The 27,743-nt window shown below is 47.5% G+C and overlaps 1 protein-coding gene across 2 annotated transcripts; it reads left to right on the top strand.

Annotated features, from left to right (window-relative positions):
* The first annotated feature begins 387 nt into the window (after window positions 1–387).
* On the top strand, window positions 388–27,702 carry prrc2c (proline-rich coiled-coil 2C). Of its 2 annotated transcripts, XM_085773430.1 has the most exons (35): window positions 388–790; window positions 6,733–6,902; window positions 7,079–7,253; window positions 8,913–9,022; window positions 9,307–9,432; window positions 9,557–9,858; window positions 9,966–10,045; window positions 10,351–10,487; window positions 10,599–10,686; window positions 11,399–11,582; window positions 11,684–11,996; window positions 12,027–12,371; window positions 12,467–12,639; window positions 13,978–14,272; window positions 14,374–14,584; window positions 14,669–17,140; window positions 17,671–17,834; window positions 17,944–18,098; window positions 18,349–18,796; window positions 18,900–18,985; window positions 19,069–19,263; window positions 19,360–19,617; window positions 20,445–20,537; window positions 20,645–20,746; window positions 21,560–21,731; window positions 21,839–22,057; window positions 22,271–22,392; window positions 22,480–22,634; window positions 22,748–22,979; window positions 23,083–23,193; window positions 23,291–23,485; window positions 23,596–23,696; window positions 25,151–25,277; window positions 25,382–25,615; window positions 25,726–27,702. In XM_085773430.1, exons 2-35 carry the CDS (start codon window positions 6,788–6,790, stop codon window positions 25,987–25,989), a joined length of 8,559 nt encoding a protein of 2,852 aa, XP_085629556.1. In that variant the 5' UTR covers window positions 388–790; window positions 6,733–6,787; the 3' UTR covers window positions 25,990–27,702. The 2 variants fall into 2 exon arrangements, with proteins under 2 accessions (XP_085629556.1, XP_085629555.1); XM_085773429.1 differs by having other exon boundaries at window positions 11,684–12,371.
* Window positions 27,703–27,743: the final 41 nt, after the last annotated feature.

Raw genomic sequence — 27,743 nt, 5'->3', positions numbered from 1 at the left:
TCTATCACTGTTTTTCCATCTCATCTCGTTTAAGATTTGTGTATTAGTATAGCTTAAATCTGATCATCTACCATTATAACTAAATTGATTGACTTTAGGCTAAAACCCGATTTGGTATTAGGCTATGTAAAATGAGCAAATTTTGACACATTATTTTGACATGGATTTAATTTCAGTGCCTTTATTGTCAACAGAAAATGGACTTCTTCTTTTCTTTTCTTTTCTTTTCTTTCTTTCTTTCTTTTCTTTTTTTTTACCCTGTTAGTAAAGTTGAACGTGGGTGGCTGGCTCCTCTGGTGTTTTGGACGGTGGTGGTAAACGTGTGATTGAGCACCTGCACAGTGGGCTGGAGGCTTTGAGAGGGGGATATGAGAGGATAAATCTGGCAACCACCGTCTGCCATCTTTGATTGTGCGACAGGCCGCGGCGCGAGCGGGGCCTCACTCAAGTAGAAAAACGGTCCGGCACGAGATAACGGGTGGGGAGAGACACGGAGCCACGGGACCACCGCAGACCGGTTTCCCGCAGTGACCCCCGAGCAGACGAGGACAGAGCGGCGGCTCGAAACGGCGCCGAAGACGCGAAACCAAAGCCGTGCATGTGGAGAGCGGTTTGTCGGCAGCACAGCAGCTAACCACCGCTAGCCGGACTGGGTTAGCAGGCTAGCCAGCTTTTGTAATCCGCCGGCCAGACACACTTTTTTCGCCCACCACAAGCCAGGCCGAACCCGGGTCCTTAAAGTGAGGTCGCACCCCTGTCGAAAAGAAAAGGAAAGCACCGGCGGAGGCAGGTGGGTGTGCATGAAATGCAAGTTTAGGAAATGTGTAAGTTTTTGTCCGGTAGCTGATGTGTTGGTGTTCACTCGGCGCTAGCTGGTTAGCATGCTTTGACCACTGACGGGCTGGAAGTGGATGTGATGGCGACTAGTGAGAAATGAAACTATGCTAAACGATGCAAGCTGGCGGCCTGCTCTCCTCCAGGAGCACCGTGTCAGACCTGGTAGAAATAACCCCGCAGCGCCGGCCAGATCACAACGTCTGACACTACGAGGTTAGCTTTTGCTCATTTAACGTGGTATCTGAACCCGGTGTGGTTGAGTTCCGGGCGAAAAGGGGCCTGTGCTCCCTGCCGGTGTGTGAGAGCCACCCAGCCCACCAGTGGTTTGCTCCACGGAGAAGGATGGCCTGCAGACTCCTCGGTGGCAGTGATTTATAGAAACATCAGGGCAGTACACAGCGTCTCTTGATTTTTCATGAATTGGATCATATGTTTGAACGACGTCTGGTGTTTTTCATGGTACCACGACTCTCATATGGCTGTCCTTCTCAGGCATGATGCGTCCAAGAAATGTGGTCTTAAAGGAGCACATTTTTACTGTGTGACTGTGCGCTTTCAGGAGTTCAGCTTAGTTGGGGTGTGGGAGACTAGTGATTCATAAACTGCAGATTTTTGAAGCCTCCTGGTAGACTTATCAACAGCCAACACGTATTGTTCCTACATCTGCACCCATGGCTACAAATGGCTCTACATCTGTTTGGTTTTAGAGAGGCCATTCATTAGTGTATTGATTGGAGTTGAACAATATCGATTGACCGGTCAGAACATGGCCTGATCAGAGATCTATAACCGAGTGTCTTTTGGGGAAGGGGGGGTTGTGCCTTGGGAGTTAAAGAAAGGACACAGGCTAGCAGTATCATTATAATTATTGCTACAAGAAATCAACCATAAACTTTTGTAGTTTGCACATGCGTGTGTACATTTCATCCTCACATTTACAATATCTTACATTTCATTCATTGCATTCTCATTTAATTGAAGCACTTTTGCATTGAATTAGTGATAACATAGACACCCCGCTCCCCACCCCCTAGTTTCTCATGTGCTCAGTGAAATTACCAGCGATTCCCAAGGGAGATTACCAAAGTGGTATTGATGACCTGGTGATGGAGAGCCACGATAATTGTCTTGCTTCCAGTTGTCATCTTTTTGTCTCGTGCTTTTCTGCGAATCGATCCAAAAATAGTCGCCAGTGGCAGATGTTAATATTGGACCTGCTGCACTGACCTGATCAAAATCAAGATAAGTTGGTAGATGGTGAATGTCTGCTATTCAGTTCATGTACTGGACACAAGATGTTACTGTTATTTACCAGGACATGTGGACAGATGGGCTTTCTTTATACATATTTAAAGCTTTTTAAAATGCAACCTCTTCCTTATTGTTGGACTTTTGGCCACTGTGCCTGAAATATAATAGAAATACGATCCTCCCCACTGTAAATGTACAGATTTAGGACCAGACTTCTTCACTTGAGACAGTATTTCTGAACAAAGCAACTGGAACAGTGAAATACAATACTGCTCTTTCAGCACCCATCATTTAGGCCATCTACATGACTTCTTATTCTTTGACTTCACTGTTGCATTAGACAGGTCAGTCCCATGACTTGGCATAAACAAAAGACGTAGGGTACATGAAGGCAGCACAGGTAAGTTGGAACGGTTGACCAACAGTTTGAACCTGAAATACATCTACAATACAAAGGAGAGTCACGATGTGCTTATGAGGTAATAACTCTGTTGTGTTCACCTCGGTTCAGGTCTTCAAATACCTGCTCATATTTCACCTACCCTGACAGTTACTCCACTATTACAGTGAACAATAACCATGTACAAATTGTAGAGCAAGACGATTGATTTACCGCTCTAAGCATCTCCGCCACAATGGAAAAAGAGTTTCACTGTCCGTGTGATTTGACGGATATAAATTTTATTATACAGCCAGAATCTGTAAGGAAGTTTCTTAACACCTGTACACATTCACAAGGAGACACCAATAGGTTCGTTGTTGGCATAAACACTTTTGGTTTTATTTGTGTATTGGAGGAAAAGGAGGGAAGAGCTCACTTTGATTGATGAGCTGTAATGCAGAGGTAGTTGCAAAGGTGAGGGGCGATGCTGGAGATTGAGCTGAGCAAATGGCAGTTTAGGAGTTTGGATGCTGTTGCATATTTGGTGGGGAATCTTGGAATTTGCATTTGCTTGATAAAACTGTCTGAAAACACTTTATAATGGTCGTCCAAAGTGATTGGGGCTCACCAGAGCTGCAGACAAAGTCAAGACAATCTCCTCTCCTCTTCCTTTCTTCTTCTTTTCCCTGACCTCACTGGAAAGCATCACAAGGCCAATAACGGGTGTAAAGAAAGGAGAACTCAAGGGGACATTATATACGGTACGCAAAGATAGAAGACAGTTTAGTCACTAAATGTGAATCTTAATTCCAGTATGTATAGTTTCCTGTCATTTCTCTACAAGGTTTAGGAGTTTAGGGTGAGTAAGGTTGTTAATTAAAAGAAAATGCAATTCAGTGTATTCCCCAACAGGAAGGGAAAGAGGGGAGGGAGTGAAATTTATATTACATACATTTATGTATAACTTATAGTGTTAGTATTTTGTTATAATGATGACTAGACTATAAATTCAACCCGCGTCTTCTCTGATGACTCTTAACTGGCTTTGAAAGGGAAGAAATCTATATTTATTGATTTGGGTTTTAGTCGATCAGGCAGTGAGTTCCATCAGTTTTTGATCATGCTACAGCAGCTGTCTTGTAGTTTTACGTGGGGAGACCCATGTAAATGTAGAAACAACAGTGTGTCGCGTAAAATGTTGCAGCACCGAGAAATAGTGGGGCAGCATTTCTCCTTTCCTTTCATAGGGGATTCCCATGCTAAAGGAGTGGAGATGGGAAGCGTTGAACTGAAGGTCCTTTTTCCTTATTTTGTGAATTGGAACATCTCTTATCATGGCCGCTGCTTAGATACTTCCAGCATGCTTCACTCGGTGAAGAACTTTCCTGAGCAAAAGTCCTTCAACTGCAGCCCTGTGCTCTTGTTCCACTGTTACTGAACAGGTGAATTCAGATGTGCACAGTGGAAGTGCACAACACATCCTCATCCATCCCATATTCCTCTGATGTCAGGATCTATGCATTGCACACAGAGTTTTGCACACACTTGACTCCCTCCACCCAACCCATGCTCCTTAAGCTGACCTAACACACATGAAGACTCATGGCCAGTTCCCTCAGGGATTTTCCCTGATAAATGGGTTTTTCAGCATGGGGGTTTTGTAAAGATTCAGTCTTCAAAGTTCTACCCTCTCGAGTAATTTGGGTCACTCTTTTAGCAGTTTAGTATAACTGCTGTGAGTGTGTGGATCCCAGACAAACATCCGCAATAACTGAGCATCAAGCTCCGCTGCTGCTGCTGCTACTGTGGTAGATCCATTTCAGAGATGCAACACAGACTACTTTTAAAACCAAATAATTTCTCCTGCCCATCTCCTGTCAGGTGTTGCTGCTTCAGCTGACAGAGCTGGAGCAAAACACTGATTTATAATGATGATAATAAATGCAACTGTTTACGTGTCAATTTCTCTTAAATTCAGCATGAGTATGTGGGATCTGACGACACAGTCAGCCTGTGTTTCAGCAGCAACTTCAGCTAAATCATTTTTGTGTCTTTTGATTGTTCTATTAAAGTGAGTTTAGGGTTAGGGAGTTTGTGACAGCACTGGGGCCGGTAGGGACTAAATACCAGTCACTTCATATTAGAGCCCATTGTTAATTGTGTGTTGTCACTACTTAACTTTTATTATAAATAAATGTATATAAATACAGATGTTTCACCTGAAAGATTTTATGATTATAATCATAAAATCCCCCCAAAACCAAGCTCAGGAAGCTGTGAGTCCCCCCTGCTATAATTATCCAAGTTGAAGTGAAATATGGTTTTCCTTTTTAAAAATCATCCAAAGTATAAATTCAAATGAATCAGTAAAATCGACCACTTTATGCAAGTACATAGTACAGCACAGGAATGTGCTCCTATGCAAAGATGAGAAAAATAAACTACCTGGATCTTATCTTCATGGATCCCATCTTGCATTTGACATTATTTTACATTGTAAAAACCAGTTGCTAAAAGAAACAGGGCTTATGCTTTTAAGCAGATGCTACTTTGTGAAAGTGTACCAAGGCCAAGTTACAGATAGAGACTGAGCTCACCAGAGCTGTCAGCCCCCCCAACATGCACTCACAGACACTGTTCCACCAGTGCTACGTTAATAATAAATGACCTCTGTGTGTCTTAGGAAAGACACTGCAGCCCAAACACGCTGTCTTTGGTGCCGCTCACTCTAATTCACTTTTCGTGCAAACCTTCCGGAGCATCCTCAGGATATCTTCAATCATGCACCATTTCTTTTTTCACAGCCACTACAGTGACTTTGTGTCAAAAGTCCTGCACTAGCCTTATGTGAACTTAGTTACACCTGACCTTTTTATTATGCGACTGGTACCGACTAGACATGACCAGCCCCCCCACGTTGCACTTGTTTCGCACAAAGTGATTAGGATGAGCCGATCTCTTTTCATTCAACCACCTGAGTCAGTTTTAGAGAACGTCTTTTTACGGATTTTTCAGTTTGCTTTTTGCTGTCATGTTTTACAACTTGCATCCTGCACAAATTCCATGTTTGACATGACATGCTGCACTGGTTTCTCCCTCCCTCCATGAAGAAGGTCATGTCCTTTTTTAATGTCAACAAGATGTAAGATCTTTTGGCAGCAGGATGCTCCACAAACTGTTGGACATCACAGAAAACTCCTTGCACCCCCTCAACGACTTGCTTCAAGGCAGTGGAGCACTGTTCAGTGGGAGACTTCTGCAGCTCCACTGTGACAAAGAACACAACTGGAAGTCATTCCTGCCTGCTGCAATCACTCTGTGTGGGGGGAGGAAACTCTCACTTACATAGTTTTTCCTTTTTATAAAGGTCAAACTGCTCACCTGGACTTTTTATTTTGTTAGTGAGTGTCAGGTTCTGTGCTGCATGTGTGTCCAGCTGCAAAAGCTGAGTCACTTGATCATAATGTATATTGGCTTCAGTCATTTGACTTGTCATCTTTTGTATGGAAGAAGCTAAACATCAAACATTATAAACCTTTAGTGATGTTCCTTTTAGTGAAATCCTGTAAGTTTCCTCATTCTGTCTGATGGTAAAACTAAAAGTAACGTGAGCTCACCTCATTATCTGTGTTCATCAACATGTTTTCAGTTTGTTTCTGCAGGTTGGTTGTTTCTTTTTGTCTAATTCTCAGCAGATCATAAATGCATTCGGTCCATATGAAGCCATTTCTCCTAAGAACCAAATACTTTGGATAACAATGACAACAGCTCGATGGAGGGTGCATGTTAACGGTAGTGCAGGTCAAGAAGGTAGCACCTTGGGCAGGGAGCCCAGTTTGTGATTGTCATATAGAAAGTGGAAACCTCTGAGGCTGATAAATGAAGGCAGCACCGAGTACCAAAAACTGTACGTCTTCCAATGGCTGATTGAGGCTGGCTCCAACAGTGAGTCAGTGTAAACAGCACAGGAGAACTGTATGGGGAGCAGGTTTTTATATAACAAATGCCCATGTGACTTCAGAATGTACACTAATTAAAAATGTCTTAAGGCTTAATGATATAACTGACAGGGTGCTGCTTTGAGTGACAACTGGGTGAGCATATACCTGCCACTGCTTTTCACAAACCTAAAGGTGACATGAGGGAGGCTGTGTCCATCTTTACTTGCAGTTGATGTATCAGAGGCCGTTGAGTTTATTAGATCTAGATTAAGATGACAAAGTTAACAGCATTTTTGTTCTCATCTTTGTTCCCCTCTACAGGAGGCTGGTTCTGGGGGCGAGGCCAAAGGACCAGACTCAATGAGTTTCCAGCGAAATGTCCGAGAAGTCAGGGCAGAGCACCAAGGCAAAGGATGGCAAAACAAAGTATGCAACCCTTAGCCTCTTCAATACCTACAAGGGCAAATCTCTGGAAACCCAGAAAACTGCAGGTAAGCAGCTCCTCCTGAACTCTAATGAGTGGACTCTGAGGTTGTATTTACAGTAAGCGACGGCGTGCATAGTTTATTTGTCTGTATTGATCGAGGCAATGGAATATAGACTTCAGGGATGAACAAGTTGTCGGCTCGGCATTCTTAAAAAACCTTTGTCTTGCTGTTGATCCTAGTGGCTGCCAGACATGGGCTCCAGAGTTTGGGCAAAGTTGCTGCTAGCCGGCGCATGCCCCCTCCAGCCAACCTGCCCAGCCTGAAGGCGGAGAACAAGGGAAACGACCCCAACGTCAACATCGTCCCCAAAGACGGCAGTGGGTGGGCGTCCCGGGCTGAGGCAGGGGAAGAAAGGTAAGTTGAATAAATTGCGTACATGTTATCACTGATAATAGTTTGTGTGTTTTTTTATTTCTTCCATCGATTAATTTATCCACTGCTAGAGCCTATTAATCCAAACAGTTATTTTTCCTTCAGAAAATCTAAATGAGTCAAAAAGTCCACACTGTTAACATTTTTCTTCCTTTTTCGGGGTCATTTCAAAGGCAGCAGCAGACAACTATGGCTTTATGAGAGTGTTCATCAAGGACATGGACAAAACAGACTAAAAATCCTGTCACCTACACGGGAATGCCCACCTCACATGTGTCTGACTGACCTCAATGTGCCCCACAAAAAAACAATAATCACAAAATAGACAAGATTCAAAGAGACGATATGAACTGTGATGTGCTCATGTCACACCACACAATTAGGAATAAAAGCTTAAAAGTTTAAAAGGTTCTAGAACTTGGATTGGTTGGGAACCACGTTGAGTTAAAATAACAAGACACAAGTTGGAATAAAAGGGGAGACACTGTTTATTCACAATAGAATGTGCATTTCTGTTGGGCTGGATTTAAGATGCAGCACGGCCTTCAATCAGGGGAGGGGCAGCAGGACAATCTATTCCTCGACTCTTGTTAGATTCCTCTCATCATGAGGCTTTAGTAGAACTCCAAGGGGGAAGGGGCCCACTCCTTCCGCAGTACTACACCGTTTGATGCCTCAGCCTTTGTTGAGCTTGCTCTCCTCCAACCTGTTGATTTCTAGGAGAGAGTTAGAACCAGAGAGAGGTGAACATGGAAAAGTATCCAACTTTCCTCTTCTTTAGGGTGCCAGTGATCCTCTGTGAGGGGGGGGGGGGTTCCAGGTAAGTGGGGGGAGTCCTCTTCTGCCCAACACAGTCCAGCACAGCACAGCACAGCAGCCTCCTCTTCACAGCCAGTCTTTACACTGAATGTCTGAAACACAGTCTTCATACCACTCCACACTGATTAGTTAATTTAATGCAGCTGTCACCTCCAGCTCCTCATGGTGCGTTCAGGTGCACTGACACTGTTGTCCAAAACACACTAAGGCTGGTTCAAAACACCATGTTATGACACTCATACTCCCAAGTGAGACATTAACCAGCTGTAGGAATTGGGCATGGTTAGGGTACTGTCTTTATCTCTTCCATAGCCTTATTGATCAGCTCAGATGGCTCCTTTAAAAAAAAAAAAAAAAAGAACAAATTCAAAACAGGAGGTAAATTGACTGAACCAGGTTTCTCTTTTCTAAAATAATATAATCTGACCAGATTAGAGTCTGAATGGCTTTTTGTCCTTAGCAGTTGCTCAGTTTGCTACAACATTTTACTATTTATGGTGAAATAAGATGATCAGTTTGTGAGATTGTATGTGTATGTTCAGCCCTGCCTCTCCTAGAGGACGTTGGGGTGTGAGTGGTGCAGGTTGGAGAAGCAGGTTAATGGGCTGTGACAAACAAATCAGTGTTTGGGAAATGATTTGTTTTAATTATGGGGAACTAATCACAGCAATCCTGGTGCATATTTATGAGGTTGTATATTGAATTTAAGCACCAACCCATTAGTTGAAGCTCTTCTCTAAATGAAATAGTCTGTGAAACACTACAGAACAAAGGCTTATGTTAGATCAGGAGCAGACTGTCATCCATGTTTTTGTGCCACAGGCAACAGGAGACACCCCCACCACCGAGCAAACCAGCAGTGCTCCAGTCACAAGAAGTTCCTGTTGGAGGCAGCCGCTCTTGGGCCAACAGCAAGCAGACACAGCTAGACGGTAATTATCCCCTCCACTTGCTCCCTACACATTACACCTCTTCATAAAACACAGACTGGATATGTGGTATTGCTTCGGACCTGCTTCATGTTTATGTAGGAGGTTGTAAACACTATTCAGAAGTCCTCAGGTGGTTTACAGCACAGATCAGACCAGTGGATCCCCAGCAGATGTTGGGTTGGGGTGGAGGGGGTGCTGTACACCATCTGAGGATTAGACCTTTCACTGCTGCTGTGTGTCTTGTGATTTCTGCACATTCATGATAGTATGCTTGTATTGTGCAGGAGCTCCTCGGGTGAGCAGCCATTTTCACCAGGAGTTTCCCAGCTTGCAGGCAGCTGGTGAGGCGGAGAAAGGGGAGGGTCAAGAGGAGGAGCCTTATGGACCAGGCCCCAGCCTCAGACCTCAAAGTATGACCACACATATGCACATTAATATCAGTGTACACTGATTGCTGTTAGTCTTGGAATCATAGGTTTCCTGATTGTAAATCAAGTCAAACAATATCACTCGCTCTTCCCTCGCTCCCATCAGATGTTGGCAGTTGGCGTGAGGGCGGAGGCAGGAATTTGAACACTGCACCCAGCCCCCCTGAGATGGAAAACAGGGCTCCGGAGGAGGGAAGTACAAGCCTTGGTACCGTAACACCACCTGCAGAAGCTGATCCTGAACCTGGCAGAACCGTAACCACTGACAGTCAGAGGGAGAAGAGGGATGGCAGGGAGAGGCCGCCCCCGCCCGGCCCGCCTCAGCCTAAACTTAATGGGGGGCAGCAGCCTCCTGCTGGGGTGCCAACACACTTTGATCCTGCTTTCAGGAGCATGATGCCACCCTACGTAAGTCACAGCCTGATATTCTGGATAGACCACATGAGTTGATTGTGGTAACAACATCTAGTTGTAGTGTTAATCTGGATTTAAGATAAATGTCTTTGTGGTTATAGATGTTCCACGCCTATCCTCAAATGTCTTATGGTCCTGGACAAGCAAACTTTCGATATCCTGTCCCACAAGATGGAGCAAAGTAAGTTCACACCTTAATGGCAATACTCTAAAGCATTTGAAGTAAAATAAGACTACAACTACTTGGTGCTTAGAACTGCTCGCCACATACCAGGAAGTAAGAAATTGATCCATTCCTAAACAGATGAACATGAGTTGTTTTGGGCAGGAGATCACACAGAGGCACCTTGTTTACCTCATTATAGAAGAAATCTTTGTTCTGTTTACACAGTTTGACAGATACATAACACTGGCATTTTAGAACCTTGTGTATTAATTGGGCCCTTAATGAACCTCCTCCCCCTTTCCTCTTTGTTGGATGCCCAGGGGTCCTCGACCACCACGACCCCAGCAAGCGCCCCCCCAGGCCTGGCTCCAGGACCCAGACAGACCCTCTATCATTAGTGCAACAGAGCTGAAGGAGCTGGACAATTTGGACACCGATGCTGATGAGGGCTGGGCAGGTCAGTAGCCATACATTATCTATGAGCTATAGTCTTTCAATAATCAGCCACTTGGTGAAAAGGTAATCTCCCAGTAGATGTGTTTTTTAATCCTGACCCTCTGTAATCCAGGAGCTCAGATGGAAGTGGACTACACTGAAAAACTAAACTTCAGCGACGATGAGGAAAACCAAGCTGCTAAAGAAAAAGGAGAAAACTGGTCAGTATATTGAACTGAACATGTCAACAGTTCATTATGCTCTATTCCTTATAGAGCTTCTGTGCCACAGGAGTGTTTCTGGTTTAAGTCACAACATCTCAACATTTTTTAAATTATTTGCTCATTTCTTCACCTTACAGCTCTCTTTTCTGTCACTAGAATATCAAAATCAGCTTTCAGGACTCAAAAACATGTGATGGTTAGTCGTAGGTTTGTTTAATCGAGTTATGCTATCATGCTTAGTCTGAAAATAATTCTGTCCCTTGAAATGAATATTGTACACTGGAAAATTTAGGCACGGTTGCCTGTCGGGTTAAAATGTTCATTTACAAGTCAAATGAGCAAAGCAGCCAACAGATATTTTGCATGGTAATGATTGCAGACAATTGTTACGATCATCATTTCTGCTGAGTGCACAGGTATTGAAGGTTGTCAAAAAAATCAATACTCAGATACTAATTGATACTAAAAACTAGGATCAGGTTAAATATTTAATTTAAACGGTATCAATACTAACAGAGCCAACTTCCTCTATTTGACTAAGTTTTTTATATTTACTGCATTGCATAGGGTTACCAGTATATTCAATCCCAGGAATAACTTCTCACAGAACATTGATGTGTATCCACTATAAACATGTTGTGTTGAGGAGACGGTTGGAAAAGCCTGATCATTTTTGGCTTTTAATAAACCAAACCAATATAATTTTCAGGGAGTGGATGGGTAAAGTGGAACGTATAAGACCTCGGCCAACAGACGGTCAGGAGGGCTGGAAGGAGGGGTCAGAGGACCGTGGGGGCAATAAAGCATCATGGGCCGACGGCGCAGATCCCAGAGCGCCATCGCCTGGCAGTATGGGACAGTTCAGTAAATCAGCTGCTACGCAGGACTATCAGGTAAATTTGGATATGTATTACAGAAGCCTTCTATTGTGTTATTGGTCATTCGAACGGCCGGGTGTCGAGTCTGTATTTACGCACATTTTTGTCTTCTCTAGGGTGGAGCTCGTCCTGTAGGTGGCGCAGCTCCACGTGGGACCAAACCACAGGCTGCGGCACCTGGTCCCGAAGAGGACTCTGAGGCCTGGAGACAAAAACGCAAGAAGCCAGAAGTTTCTGAAGCTGTGGAACGAGCGCGGCGGAGAAGAGAGGAAGAGGAACGGCGCATGGAAGAGCAGCGTCTCGCAGCCTGTGCTGAAAAACTAAAACGTCTCAACGAGAAACACCGGCAGGCAGCTGAAGGAAAAGCCTCCCCTGCACCAGCGACCAATGATGAGGCAGGAGCTGCTCATGACGAATCCTTGTCTGCTCCTGCCCTAGCTCCTGCACCTGCACCTGCACCTGCACCTGCACCCAGTCCTGTACCTTCGGCGCCCGTATCACAGACACCGGCCCCAGTCATGCAGGCTCCTCTGCCTGAGAGGGTGGATCGAGACAGAGAGAGGATAGAGCGGGAGCGGGAAAGAGTTGAACGGGAGCGGGAAAGAGTTGAACCAAGTGCAGAGGAGGAGGTTCACCTGCCCCGTCAGCCCAGCCCCCCTGTCCAGAGACCTGTGGCCGTGGCTCCAGAGCCTCAGGGCGAGGGGGAGAGCCCTTTAGTTGAGGTTGGCCCCCTAATAGAGGAGAACCAAACCGACAGGACAACAGTGCCTATCCGAGACTATTTCAACATAGAGGACAACAGAGGTAAGTGAGCTTGGCTTTTTCTCAAAGCCACTTCTAAACCATCTGACATTGTTTCAGTCACTAATGTAGAAACTGTCGGCTGTGTTTTCCTGCAGTGGATGAGCCCCACCTGCCTCTGCCTCACATGGACGCACCGAGTGGCGAGGAAGTCCCTGTGGCACCCCCACAGCTCGAAGGAGAAGCAGCAGCTGCTATGCGTCCCTCTCTCACTTCAGGCTACTCCAAACAATTTCAAAAGTCTTTGCCGCCTCGTTTCCTCAGACAGCAGGTAATGTTGTCCACACCTGGCATCTTGAGTTACTACAGGCGGATTAAAGGACAATTCCAGGCGAATTCAACTCAGGGGTGTATTTTCATATCATTTTAGGTCTAAAAGAATGAATATGAAGATTTTCAGTTTAATTGCTCCTGTTTTGCGGTAGTTGCGTCTGTCCCCGCAACGCCACGGCAGCAATGAATGGGAGTGGATGTAAGTTCCGCTGTTAAGGCTGTTTACATCCCTCAAAGCCGCAATTTTTTTCCACAGACAGCATCAGATGGCTACTCAAACATGCACCGAGAAGTTTATTTACCTCAAGCAAGCCGACATGTTTGTAAAACTAGATCTAATTCAAAGTCTCCCGGAGTCTCGCGCGAGACCCAGTTGCCGTGCTCGGTGTGTTCAGGTGCAGTGGGAAAAGCTACCGTTTGTGTCATAAACACAGGAATATCAACTCTTTACTTGCTTCAAGTAAAAAAAACTTCTCGGCGCATCTTTGAGTAGCCATCTGACGCTGTCTGTGGAAAAAAATGTACACTTCAAGCAAGTCAAGAGTTGATATTGCTGTGTTTATGACACAAGCGGTAGCTCCCACTGCGCCTGAATACACCAGCACTGCAACTTCGGGCTCACGCGAGACTCCGGGAGACTTTGAATTAGATCGACTTTTACAAACATGTCGGCTTGCTTGAAGTACTTACATCCACTCCCATTCATTGCTGCCGTGGCGATGCGCGGACAGACGCAACTACCGCAAAACAGGAGCGATTAAACTGAAAATCTTCAGATTCATTCTTTTAGACCTAAAATGATATGAAAATACACCCCCGAGTTGAATTCGCCTGGAATTGTCCTTTAAATCATAATTTGTGGATGTGTCAGGAGGTAGTGGACCATTTTCCTAACTGTGAACCAAAAGGAGAATGTACTGTATGAATATAACAGTTAAGACTAAGATTAAATTAGGCTTGAGTTGGGCTTCCTCCTGAGGACATGAGGGGGGTGTATGTGTGAAAATGATGTGAATCATATTCCATTAGCTTCACAGCCACCAGATCTCAACCCAATTGAACATCTAAAGGACAATTTGAAACGTGACAGACAACAGTTTTCACCAGATGAGAGATTGTCTTTTGGGAGTGAGGTTCATTGTCTTGTAGAGACTTGAGTCAAAGACAAAGAGCAGTGAGGCTGGTGGGCCTGCTACAGCTAACATTGTTTATATAGAGTTTTCAGTTGTCAGAACAGGTCAATATTACATTGAATCATGAATCTTAACGATGTATGCCATTAAACCATGTTAGCCCTCTTTAGCCTAAATGTTCTGTGTAACTTTTGATGTTTCAGGAGCAGATGAAGCAACAGCAATGGCAACAACAGCAGCAGCAGAGCGGGGGCTCTGTGTCCCCGTCAGGTGGTGGTGGGGTTCCAGCTACCCAGCAGCAGCAGCAGCAGCAGCAACAACAACAGCAGCAGCAGCAGCAGCAGCAACACCGCTCCATGTATCAGCCCATGGGCCCCCACCACCAGCACCTGGCCTCCATGGGTTTTGACCCCCGCTGGCTAATGATGCAGTCCTACATGGACCCACGCATGATGTCGGGACGTCCTCCAATGGACATGCCAACTAGCATTCACCCTGGTAATGAGATTTGCAGAAGAGAGATGGAGAACGTGATTGAATGGAGAAAATGAGTCAGACAGATATCTAAAGTCTCTTTGTTTTTGTTTTTTGTTTTCCAGGGAGAATGCCTCCTAAGCAGATTGTGCGCAGAGAGCCTGGTGATAACTCCAGCTCCAGCTCCGACTCCTTTGACCACTTGACCCGGCCAATCCGGGACCATGGCCTGCCCTCGGACTCTCGGATGGTATGGGGCTCTGAGCCATACCCACAGTCAGAGTCGTTATCATCTGTAACTGCTCCAAAAGGACGGGATGACAACAAGGAGCCCAGGTAATACAAAACAAAGAAAGACCAAAAGGAAAGAGACAACCTATATTTTCTGGACATATCACATTAACAATGGTTTCTTCACAGGATGGACTCTAGTTTGGATCTGGACCGGGGTCTCCCAGCCATGTACCCCCAGGACCATAGTGCATTGGACTCTCGTAAGAGTAATTTCTTCCGGGACCCCACAGAGTCCCTGTCAGCATTTAACCAGGGCCCAGAGGACGCCCCTGGGCCTCTGGACAGGGTCCCTGTGGGCTCAGCCTTTGATCCCGAGGAGCCGGGCCTACCAAGTGGAGAGGAGGTCGAGGCTCTTGGTCAAGCTATGCTCCAAAGGAGTGTCTCCCAGGGCTCCAGCCACTCCCTCAAGCTTGATGAGCCCAGGTTTGATGGGCTGACCCTGGGAACAAAATCACTTGAATTACAAGACACAGGGGACAGGGTGGATGAGAAGCCCCAGAACGAACTATACTCCCAGGCTGCAGTGACCAGCAACAGGGCTACACCTCCTGCTGATGGATTACACAAACAAGAGAAGCTGCCTCTGCCAGCACCTAGCAAGCAGAAAGCTGAGCTGCGCTGGGGTGGGAGATCAGGGACCGGGCGCAGAGAAGGACCAGGGGGGGAGAGGCCGGTTCGCAGGTCTGGCCCAATAAAGAAGCCTGTCCTCAGGGACATGAAAGAAGAGAGGGAACAAAGAGAAGAGAGGGAGAAGCGTCACGAAAGAGGGGATAGAGGAGACAGGTCCAAAAAGGATCCGGCATCCAAAGCTCCATCTGCAGCCGCTGCCGTGTCCGAGGGCTCCAGACCTCAGGGCGAAGGGAAGAGAGAGTCAACAGAGCTCGAGGAAACGCCCACCGGCCACCAGAGAGCCAGAGACTCTCAGCCCTCGTCCACGGTTCCCACCTCGTCGTCTCAGGAGGAGAAAGCGGAGAAAATTCCCAGCAATGACAAACACCCAGAACCCAAATTGCCCTCCAGGAAAGAATCCAATCTTCCACCACGTGCCTATCGACGAGAGGATCGGCGAGAGGATCGGCGAGAGGATCGACGAGAGGAGAGAGAGAGGGAGCGTGAGAGGGATAAGGAAATGGACAAGGACAGAGAGAGAGAGTGGCCCATTGACTCGAACTTCAAAGGACGCGGCCGAGGGGAGTATTACTCCAGAGGACGCAGCTACCGGGGGACTTACGGCGGCCGCGGCAGGGGGGCTCGTGGCAGAAGTCGAGCAGAGTACCCCTACAGGGAGCCTCGGTCCCGCTCCGATTTACCCTCCGCTGGTGGTGCCGCCGCCTTTCGCAACAGGGAGGAGAGTGAAACACGCAGCGAGAGCTCAGACTTTGAGGTTATACCAAAACGCAGACGGCGAAGGGGTTCAGATACAGACTCTGAGAGTGAAGGCGGGAGGGAGTCGGCCAGTGATACCGGACCCTCCGACCGGGAACCTAGCACCAAACCTAGCCGTCCACTTAGACGAGAGTTGCCCGGGCCAGGGCCAGGGCCCGGGCCCCACAAGCCAGGGTTTGGCCCACCTCACATGGGGGAAAAGCTTGGACCCAGAGGGGACGATGAAAGTCGGCCCAAGCCCGGATTCCTGCCTAAAGGAGAGCCGTCTCGGCGAGGAAGAGGTGGATTGTACAGTAGGCGAGGTGGAGCGAGGGAACGTGGGGGTCCTCGCTCAGCCCCTCTTAGAAGACCAGGAGCCAGAGAGTCCTCCTCACAGTGGCCCTCGAAACCCATGGAGACATTCAGACCCGAGGACGCGGAATCGACACCAAGATACGACAATCCCCCTGGTGACCGACGGCCACCCAAGTCTGAGGGGAAGAAGTTTGGGGAAGGGCCTCCTCAGAGTAGCAGAGAACGGCCTCGTAGATCCAGACCAGCACGGCCGCCCAGGCAGGACAAACCCCCTCGTTTCAGGCGCTTGAAGGAGCGAGAGGCTGCAGTGTTGGCTAGTGGAGAAACAGCCCCCAGCCTCCCTGTCCCTCTCCCCCCAGTGCCTGCTGCTGCCCCGAGGTCTGCCCCAGTCTCCCTCTCCCCAACCCTGTCCAGAGCTCCAGGGACTCCTGTTACTGTGCCTACGGAAGTGGCAGCCACTTTGCCTGCACCTGACCTGCCCTCTCCTATAGAAGCACCGTTGCCTGAAACCAGCAGCCCCACCATCGCTGCTGCTGGTACCAAGTCCCCCGACCTGTCTAACCAGAACTCCTCTGACCAAGCCAACGAGGAGTGGGAAACCGCCTCGGAGAGCAGTGACTTCAACGAAAGGAGAGAGCGAGAAGAGAGGAAAGGAGCCCTGGAGGCTGCCAACGAAGCAGCCACCGCCTCCGCTGCAGCGTCTGCACCCCCCCAGGGCTCCCTGACCCCCAGCAAAAGCCCCCCTGATGGAGGGGTGACCCCAAAACGAGAAGGAGCTCCTGCAGCCAAAAGGAGTTTCTCAAGTCAGAGGCCTGCAGAGAGACAGAACCGCCGAGGCAACAGTGGCGCCAAACCAGGCCGCAGCTACGCAGGGGGCAAAGGGGAGAGGAGGGGAGGGGCCAAGGCTGGACGCAAAGGGTGAGTTTAAAACAATCAGACTTTTGTCTGCTCAGGCATTTACTTTGTCTGCTTACATTAACACTGGCACAATGATGTTGAGTCAATGAACAGTGTGCAGTAAAATAACACGGCTGGTTTGTTCACACACAATAAACCTTTTGTGTACTAATCATTAATTAGTATTCTGCCTAATTATTGACTGCACTGAGGCCGAATCTAAATATCTTGGTGAGCTGTTGGTGTTGCCTGTTCCCACTGGGGAAGGTTGTTTAAGGTTTAACCACTTCATCAAACCTCATCTGGTTACTGTCCTCAAGCATGTTGAAGTGTCTAGTTTTGGTTGAAGATGGCTAATTATGGAATTAGTGTGAAGTTATTTTTAAAACCTTCACCTGAACAGAGTGACTATTGTTTCTCCCTTTTTTATCTGGTGCATCAACACTCTGGCTGTCTAGTGGCTTCCTCCTGCATTTTTTTTTACTCAGACCTAGTTTGAAATGAAAAGACATGTGTCATAGTTTCCTCTTCTTCATGTGACTGTTGAGCAGCCCGGCAGGCCATCAGAACTCGGAGGGGACAGCACCAACAGTTGGAGGAGCAGCCCAAAGACCTTCGAAAGACCAGTCTGCCCGACGCAAAGATGAGACCAAACAGGCCTCCAAGAAGCCGAAGGAGAACGCTCTGTCTCAGTTTGATCTCAACAATTATGCCAGTAAGTGAATACATTGATACTCGGTTCACGCTGTGAACCCACACCTGCCTCCAGCTGCTTGTTGCCTCAACATAAAAGTCTGGACCCGTTTTTTGTCCCGCTTCTGTAGGTGTTGTGATCATTGATGACCACCCGGAGGTCACCACCACAGAGGACCCACAGTCCAGCACCAATGATGACGGCTTCACAGAGGTGGTCTCCAGGAAGCAACAGAAACGCCTGCAGGATGAGGAGAAACGGAAAAAGGAAGAGCAGACCACTCAGGTAGCTTTTTTCTTTTTTTTTTAATTGGTTGAACAAGTGGGTTGGCAACCCACGTACTGAAGCCCAAATTGCCCATATGATCAGTGGCTTTTTTTCAAACAATCTCACACTGATGAGACAAACATGTTGGTAAAAGCACCGTATGAGTCTGTGTGAGTGTGACTATTGGTGATGGGGCCATAGATCTTGTATTGCTGTTATATTGTGTGGCTATTAAGATATGGTGTTAACATTGGTACCAATCCTGCAGAACTGGGGTAAAAAAGGCTCTGGTGAGAAGAACAGGGGGGGAGGAGGAAAGCTGCCACCAAGATTTGCTAAGAAACAGTCATCGCAACAGCAACAACAACAACAGCAGCAGCAGCAGCAGCAGCAACACCAACAACAACAACAACAGCAACAGCAACAGCAACAACAGGCCTCACAGCCTCAGCCTACTGTAGCTTCAACCCCCCAGACCCAACAGCAGCCCACAGTCTCCGCCTCCCAGCATCCTCACCATGCCCCCTCCCAGCCCTCTGCATCCCCTCAGACTCTGGAAGGAGCAGTGGCTCCTCTGCCCTCCATCCCCCCTGCTACTGTGGACTTCACCTCCAAAAGTCTCACCCCTGCACCTACGCAGACGCACAGCACTCTGGGTACAGAACTGTGGGAGAACAAGGTGGCAGGCGCCACTGTTCTTCCTGACGTAAAGAAGCGTAAGTGCATAATGTCGATAACTTTAAAGTGTTCAACACAAATTGACTTAACATGTGAATTCTGAGATGCAAGGTCACTAAATATCCAATTTCTCTGTTCCAGTTGGTCCAATCAGCCCTCCTCAACCACCTTCTGTGAGTGCCTGGAACAAACCTCTTACCTCTTTCACTGGCACTGTCTCCTCTGAGGTACAGTAGAAAGGCCAGCGTTGTCTGTGTGACCCACCTGCTCCATGATAGGCCATTAAGAAGTTGGTTTGTTTTTATTTCAGGGTGTGAAGCCAGGAGCAGAGGGCAGCGTGGAACTGGGAATAGACAGTATTCAGTTTGGAGCTCCGTCATCTGCAGGCAGCACAGACAGTGATGGAGTTCCAGCATTGCTAGAAACTGGCTCTGAAAACAAATTACCTGCTCCCAAAGAACAGAGACAGAAACAACCTCGAGCTGGCCCAATCAAAACACAGAAGGTAACTGCACTGTGGAGACGATGCTGATTTCTGCTGCAGAACGTCACTCGATGTGGATTTGTCTTCTAAAAATGTCAAATTGCTTCTCTGCCTCAGCTTCCTGAAATGGAACCAGTGGAAACCAAGGAATACAAGCCAGGTCCCATTGGCAAAGAGCGTTCTCTGAAGAACCGCAAGGCCAAAGATGCCCGTGGAGGGGAAGGCGAGGGCATGGAGGGAGTAGTCCCTGGAGGAGGCGGCAGCAGAGCCACCGACTCCAGTCCCCCCACCAGTGACACCACAGTACCAGAGCTGGGAGGAGACATCGAGGGCATGATCACTGTCCCCACAGCAGATTACAACAGCAACTCAAAGGTACGTCACTGTCCTGGAACCCCACAGTCAAGCTGCACTAGTTTCATCCATACTCTGTCAGTAGCACCTATAAAGCAGAATTTGAGGAAATTAAGGTAACTTTGGCTAAACAGAGGAAATTTAAACAAATGAGGATCAAAAGGTGTCAACTACAAACTAGGAAAAATTAAATCCCTGTGGCTACAGGATCCTGACAGGATATCCACATTTAAGTGATGCATTTAGTGAGAGTGTTACTGACCTGAAAGAACTATTCTGCTGTTACAGTCTTGTGTTCACTCTGTTCATTTCAAACCAGAGAAGAGTTCATCACACTAAATTAATAAAAGGCTATACATCCAGTTTATATAACGATCATAAATGCTCTTTCATGTTGTTTGATCCGACAGGCTTGTCATCACTGCAGCTCAAAATAACATGCGCCTCTGTGACTAGAGCTGAGAAGAAAAACACTGAGTCACACACCATTAAATACCACCATGATTATTAATGAACATTTCAGTCAGATTGAATCATCAGGGATCTTTTTTTAATCAGCATCACATGTTCATCTCCACACAGTCTGGTGTTTATAATTAGAAATGATTTTTTAAAATTTTCTTTCCACTCATATGATCATGTTGATATTTCACCTTGTTGACTTGTCGCTTAGATTTTATTTCTTCAGAGTTTCACTGCTTGTATTACAGTTCCTTCTCATCATATTAGATGCTTTGTTTTTGGTCGCAGCAGTATTGCAGAACTATTGTTGAACTTGTTTTGTAGTACAGGCCTCAAGTTGTGTGTGCACCTGTGTACATGTATTAATGTATGTCTATCCATCTCAGGAGTCTGTCACCGACTACACCACTCCCTCCTCCTCACTGGCTGACAGTGTCCCTACTGGAGGGAACAAAATGGAAGAGAGTTTGGTGGCCAATGTAAGAGCTCATCCTTACACAAAACCTTCATGAGTTAGTTTCAAATAATGAATGATTTGATGCTAATGATTAGACTTAAGTTAACCTTGGGTTGTCTTGTTTCTCAGGTGGCACTACCCCACTCTCTGCCCCTTCCTCGACGAGAGACCCTGCAGCAGAGCTCCAGCCTCAGCACCGTCTCCCCTGCTACTGTTGACCTAACACTAAAGGTACACACACACAGCACACTCCAGGAAATATCACTGACCTTCAGACAGACTCTTCTCTCTGAAGTTTCAATGTAGGGCCGTTTGATTTTGCCCAAAATTAAAATCCTGATTTCTCTTCTTTCAAACATTTTTACAATTACGATTTTTTGTGAAATGACAAACTATACTGAAACGTGACGTCAACCGACTGTTTTCCACTGATTGGCCTGACCGTTGTCACTGGAGGAGTCACGAGCGCGACGTCCAACACGAGAATCAAACCTGCTAATCGCCCACTGATCTTTACTGGGACTGTTAAATGTTAAATGTCTGCTTTGTGGAAAAGCACATGTGGTCGTTAATCGAGGTGCAGACGAGTGAGTTTGGAGCTGACGAGAGGATCGAAAAAAGAACGCGAGATGACGCGGCCGGAGCCGCTGTGGTATGACGACCCCACCCACGATGAGGAGGAACTATGAAGAACTCGAGCCGAGCCAAGTAGAACTGTAACTGTGTGGTGGAAAAGGGCCGTTGGTCTTTTTGGCAAAGAAATCCTCACTGGCCTTAACGAACGCCGACATGTTTGTTTACAGTGTGTGGGGAGAGCGCGATGGGAGGAAGGAGGTGGAAGTCACTACGGCAACACAGCGCAGCCCAGATACATGAACGGGGGCTGTACCGTAATTACCCTAGTTAAAGTAAAAAAATGGCTTTACACGTTTTTAACATCGTCCTAACTAAATAATCCGACTATGATGTAAAACGGATCAATCAAACAGGCCTGTATCAATGACACATCTCCTGAGCTCCGGTGTCTTTCTGTCTCCTTTTCAGATGGAGTCGGCCCGTAAAGCCTGGGAGAACTCCCCCAGCCTCGAGAAGAACTCTCCGGTCACCTCCTCTTCCTCCCCCATCACTTCCTGTGCATCCTCATACTCTTCGTTCTCCCAAGCCTCCATGCCACAGATCCCTGTGGCCTCTGTGACCCCCAGCACCTCACTGTCAGGTGAGCCCGTTTCCTGTTTCATCCATCACCATCTTGTTCATCACATCTGTGACATCAGTGTATCCAGGCCTCCATTATAATTCCTTGTCTTAAATCACACCCCTCAGGTTCTGGCACCTACACAACATCATCCCTCAGCACAAAGACCACCACGGCCTCCGACCCCCCAAACATCTGTAAGGTGAAGCCGCAGCAGCTGCAGGGTGGAAGTCTGTCGTCGTCCAGCAGCAGCAGCAGCAGCAGCTTCTCTCAGCTGGGCTGCGTGCCCCCCCTCCTGCCGCAGCAGCAGCAGACCCCACAGGTTTATGTCTCCCAGTCTGCAGCAGGTGAGAGACAAACAGCGCTGACCCGTGATGTTACGTAAAGATATATTAAATTGAAAGTGTTGGTTCTTTAACATATTAAATAGTCTGTTTTTAATCGAAAATGTAAACTCCAATAACCCTACTTGTGTATTCCTACCCCTTTTTTTGTAGCCCTGATAGTTTTCATACATGGGTATTTATTATAAAGCTCTGATGTTTATCCTGTGTGTTCAGGCTCTGCAGCTCAGATTCCAGCTTTCTACATGGACACTAGTCACCTCTTCAGCTCCCCCCACACTCGCCTGGCTCCTGCCTCCCTGGCGCAGCAGCAAGGCTTCCAGCCCGGACTCTCCCAGGTAAGTCTGTCTGTTTGAGAAATGCACTGCAGGAATGTTTTGATGTATAAGATGACAAAAAAACATGTGGGTTTGTCCACCTTGTAGCCAACGGCCGTGCAGCAGATTCCCATCCCCATCTATGCTCCACTGCAAGGTCAGCCTCAGCACCAACACACACACCAGCCGCAGCTCGGGCTCAACACTGGTCCTCCGGTCTCCCAGCCACAGGATCTGTTCAGCTCCTCGCTGCAGCCGTACAGGTAACTCCACACAGTCTCTTCACCAGAACTCGGCGCACAAACACACAAGTGCCAGAATCTCTGTCTCTGAACACCGTCTGATCCTGCTGGTCTCCACCCCCCCTCCCCCTCAGGTCTCAGCAGGCGTTCATGCAGAGCAGCCTGTCGCAGCCCTCCATGATGCTGTCAGGGCCGTCGATGCACAGCTACCCCGGCATGCAGGCGCCTGAGATGGGGAAGCCTCAGTCCAGTCTGGCTTATCAGCAGCCCTCATCCACCCAGCACATTCCCATTCTGTTTGAGCCACAGCTCAATCAGCCCTCTGGTATGGGAGGCTCCCAGCTCATCGACACTCACCTGCTGCAGGTAACCACGCTGCTCACATGTCACTCTGCCTCACCCCGACTGCCTTCTGTCACGCTGATGTCCACGTTCTCCATCTGACATTGTCGTGTGTTTGTTTTTTAAGGCTCGACAGGGTATGAATCAGCATTCGAACATGTACTCAGGACAGGTGCAACAACATGGCCAGAGTAGCTACTACAGCAACACTCAGTCACCCAGTTCAGCCATGCAGCAGGTAAGTTGGCTGCAAACGAAATGGACCGTTAATGAGAAGCAGCACAGTTTTGTGTTGACTGACGAACTGGTCTCAATCCCTCTCTCTCTCTCTCTAGGTGACAGTCCCTCTGCCTGGCTCCCAGTTATCTCTGCCAAACTTTGGCTCTGGTGGAGGCCAGCCCCTCCTGGCGCTGCCCCCCACACCTCCCCAGGCCCAGCCCCCCAGCCTCAACCGACAGCCCCCAGTGTCCCAACCATACCGAGGCATCATGGGCCCCAACCACAGCATGATGCAACCGCCTACCAGCAAGGTACAGTAGTGTTTATGCGAGGCGGTGTGTGAATGAGCCGTCTGGTCGATGTGTGTCACTACAGCTGTTTTTGTGTGTCACTGCAGCTCTTTTGTGTGGACCCGTTGCAGATGGACATGGATCTGAAGCTGTTTGGCAGTGGGATGGATGTGAAACCTGGAACTCCCCCTGTCGGCGCTAGGAGTACTACACCCACCTCCAGCCCATACAGGTACCACCCAACTCACGTCTTTACTCACTCTGGCTGTCTTTACACTACAAGGTTCAAGTGGCCCAATTCAGATTTTTTCCTCACAAGTGACACAGATCTAGCCTCGTAAACCAGCCTCTCCCGGAAATTCATTTAATTTCTGGCCTCATTCATGGCCTGAAACCCTCAGAAGGCCGAGCCAATCAGCGTTGCCGCTCAGATTTGTGATTGACACAGCTGTGTCAATCAGGGAACGACCCGGATGATAACGTCACTACACTGCGCGACTCCTACCACAATAAACATGGCAAAGCTATCTAGCAGTAGCGGCTTAAAAACAGCAATAAGGGAAGTTCTTACTGAAATACCATCCATTACAGCAATTAAACAAGAGCAAGAGTCGGCGCTTGTTGAGTTTCTTGAAGGAAAAGACATTTTTGCTGTTCTTCCAACCGTCACTTATTTTGAAACACTGATTGGCTGAATGGGGTTGTCTGTCAACGCTACTACTCCCGCCCACCCCATACGCTTACAGGGGGAATGAGGCCAGAGTCTCCCTGTGAAGTGAAATGAAATGAAATGCATTTCTGGGAGAGGCTGGTTTACGAGGCTAACACAGATCAGATCTTTAACATTAACGTGTGAGCGGGAAAAAAACGCATGAAATCGGATATCGTCAGATCAGATTCAGGTCCCCGTTATATGTTCAAATAAATCGGATACAAATATCTGCCAATACGTCTGCCAGGAAAGATCTGATCTGTCTGTTTAGACTGCAGTGTGTGTGTGTGGTACATCATCAATAATAATATTAATTATCCTGCCCACATGTTTCGCTAAAGCTCTGTAGCCCATGATTGATACGTGGGGCTGACTTGGACGACCATGGCCAGCTGTGGCCAGCTGTGGTCACTGTCACAGGAATTATTACAGTGTTTCCTTTCATGGTGTCCACACATCTGTTTGTTTTTTGTTCCTCAATAGTTCTTCATATAACATTAATTTGTGGTGAAAGAGACAGCGCCAAGAGACTGAAACGAACCGGTTAGAAATCAAGAGAGGAAAAACAAACAATCTCACAACGGGTCCGCTCCATGCAGCCACTTCACGAACAGACTAGAGGTTCAATTTGTAAACAGTGATGTGTTGGATATAAACTCTGAGCACCAGACTCACCTTTTGTTTATAATTATTATGGAATTATAGACCTAATGAATCCCATCTTTAAAAAAAAAAGTTCAAGTCATTTCATGCAGGCAAAGCAGGTGTAAATGCAGATACCAGACAGCCTAACACACAGATACACCAAATCTGACTAAAGAATGGAAATCCCAGGTTGGTTAAACTGTGCCAGGCTCTGCTGAGTGTTGTGTCTCTTGTGTCTGCACAGATTGCACAAAAGTCAGCATCAGCTGTGTTGTCACTTTGATGCATCTCCTCACATGTGATTTGTTTCTCCTGTCCTCCGCCTGCAGGGCCAGCTCCACCTCCCCCAGCAGCCAGTCCAGTAAGATGAACAGCATGCTGTACCAGAAACAGTTCCAGCCCAGCTCTGCCGGCATGAGGATGACCCAGCACTTCCCTGGCCAGTTCAACCCACAGGTACCATCATGATGATGAACTCTTTCATGTTTGATGTTTCTACTGTCTACACAGGCTCTAGAACTGCCGTCCATTGATTTCCTGTTTGTTCCTCTTCCTGCCAGATTCTGTCTCAGCCCAACATCGTGTCTCCTCTGGTTCGACCTCCTCATGCTAACTCGTTTGCTGGAGGTGTCCAGCGCTCTCCCATGGGCCCTCCAATGTCACCCAATGTGGGCGGTGGTCTGATGCCTCATCCCCGACCCCAGCACAGCCAGCACCCGCCTCGGGGCCCCCCGTGTCCCCCCATTGTACCCAGAGGCACGCAGGCGGCTCTGAAGGCTGAACAGGACCTAAAGGTGTGCTGCCACCTTCTTGTATCTGTTGAGTCTGTATCTGTTTTGTCAATCTGATGGTGATGCTCAGCGATGGCCGAGTTAACTGAGTTTTCCTCTGCCCCCCCCCCCAGGCAAAGCAGCGGGCTGAGGTGCTTCAGTCCACTCACAAGTTCTTCTCAGAGCAGCAGCAGCAACAGCAGCAACTCAAGGCCCCGCAAGTCAGCAAAGCGCCTCGGCTCGATCAGGGGGGGAAGCCCCCCCTCGACGCCTCGGCCCCAAACCACCAGGCCGGAGGCGATCGCCCGGATTCTGACAAACCCCCCGTCTCCACGGCCAAGCCCATACGGACTGGCCCCATAAAACCACAGGCCATCAAACCAGAAGAGAGCAAGTAAAGAGCTGCAGAGCCTCTTCAGACGACAGGACAAACGGATGGAAGAGAGGAAGAGAACCTAGCCCCATTCACCCAGCCACCACTCATATCAGCCCTGGGGACAATGTAGGGGAGGAGGAGGACGAGTTGGGTAGAGATCCAAGCGGTAGTGGTTACTGAGAGTAGGCGCTGTCCTGCATATACATATATAATCCTCGTCGTTCTTCCCCTGTCTTGTCCCACTGTAGGTGTGGGCGTTTGAGTTGGATTCTTCCATCATGTTTAGACGCCGGTGAAATGGCTGCACAAGGTGTCGCATAGAGATCTACTGTGACAGTAGATCAGAGGAGAGCTGGAGGAAGAAAATTTAAAATGAGATTTGCTGCTGAGTTTGCCATTTTTATAGCTCTTGATTTCTGCTCCTTTTTATTTCTTTTCCCCGATTAGGGTCACACATTATAGGAGAAACCTGTTTTGTTAACGAAAGAATGAATCAGATTTGTTTTTGTAGTCAAAACAATCTTAAGTGTATGTAGTGAAGCACACTTTCTGTTGGCCGATCTCCCATCATAACTAATCCAGAGATTTGTGCACATGTGCGCACACTCCCTCAACGGTTTCACCCACGGTTACCGCACAGAGACATGAAATCAGACATTTTGTCGTCTTTTTGTTTTTACCAGAACGGAAATGTGAAAATTTGCAGCATTTGATTGACTTTAATGATTGATTTATTGATTAGTCTGCCTGTGAGCCTTTGCTCCTGCCTTCTGCTCTCATCTCCTTGCCTGAGAATAACTGATGTGTTGGGGTGTGTGTGTGCGTGCGTGTGTGTCGAGTGTCTGTTTGTGGTATAAACAGGGGGACGCTTGTAGCTGAACTCTCCTGTATATTTAGCCAAAGGTTAATGCAGCGCAGAGATGATGTCGCAGCCTTTTAGGATTGCTGTTGCCGTGGCAGCAGAGTTTTGAGTGAATTTAAAGGATTACATGGATGATGTATGATCACTACTTGCAGCTGTTCCAGTTTAGGGGCGACTGTCACACACCCTTTCACTGCTCTCACACCCATCCTTGCTGTCACACAAACACACACACATACACACTTCACTGTAAAGCACCCAGACCTGCTGCTATTGACTGATTTCAGTGCCCTTAGCTAGTACATAGCAGGATAGGGCTAAATAGAGGAATAGAAACGGTGAAGAGTTGATTGTTAAACCAGTAGAAAAAGTTTTTGTGTCTGTCACCCCCCCCCACACACACCGAGGGGGAGAACAAGAACAAGACAGAGCGAGGAAGAAGTTTAAATGAGAAGCCTCAAGTTCTGAAGCGTTTGGGCAGGAGGACACTTCTTGTTTTGTTGTCTTTACTGATGAGAGCAATCAGTGCTGTTTTCTGTCTCTGCCTCACCTCCACTGGCTGTCCCACCCACAAAGCTCTCATCTCGGGGCGGCGGTGACAAGGGTCCTCCAGAAATGTACAGTAGTATGCACCCTGAGGTGGGGAGGGTGTCCTCGTCACCTCTGCCCCAGCTGGGGGAAGAGTCCTTGCTTTGGAGGATGGATGAGGGAGGGTTGGTAATGATTTTTTTTGTTCTATTTTATTTTTCCTTTTTTTTTTTTTTTTTTTGTTGTACTTGTACAGGGGTTTCATCGCTGTATTAAAAGATGTACGGTCTTATTTACATTCTCTTGGTTTGGTTACAGAAACTAATAAAAATAATATACTGTTGATGGTGTTTTCCATAATTCTGCTTGAAACTACAGTGAGAACC

Source organism: Trachurus japonicus, chromosome 4 (genome assembly GCF_045865225.1).
Source record: "Trachurus japonicus isolate A0001 chromosome 4, Traja_1.0".
In the NCBI taxonomy this organism is placed as follows: Eukaryota; Metazoa; Chordata; class Actinopteri; order Carangiformes; family Carangidae; genus Trachurus; species Trachurus japonicus.
The sequence above is the reverse complement of the archived record's forward strand: the minus strand, read 5'-3'. Positions and strand labels throughout refer to the sequence as shown.

Excerpts from the sequence above, each read along its gene's own strand:
- prrc2c (XM_085773429.1), top strand. The coding sequence starts at position 6,788 with ATGTCCGAGAAGTCAGGGCAGAGCACCAAGGCAAAGGATGGCAAAACA. Across the intron at positions 10,687-11,398 it reads AAAGAAAAAGGAGAAAACTG|GGAGTGGATGGGTAAAGTGG; the intron begins GTCAGTATATTG and ends TATAATTTTCAG. Across the intron at positions 25,616-25,725 it reads AGGCTGAACAGGACCTAAAG|GCAAAGCAGCGGGCTGAGGT; the intron begins GTGTGCTGCCAC and ends CCCCCCCCCCAG.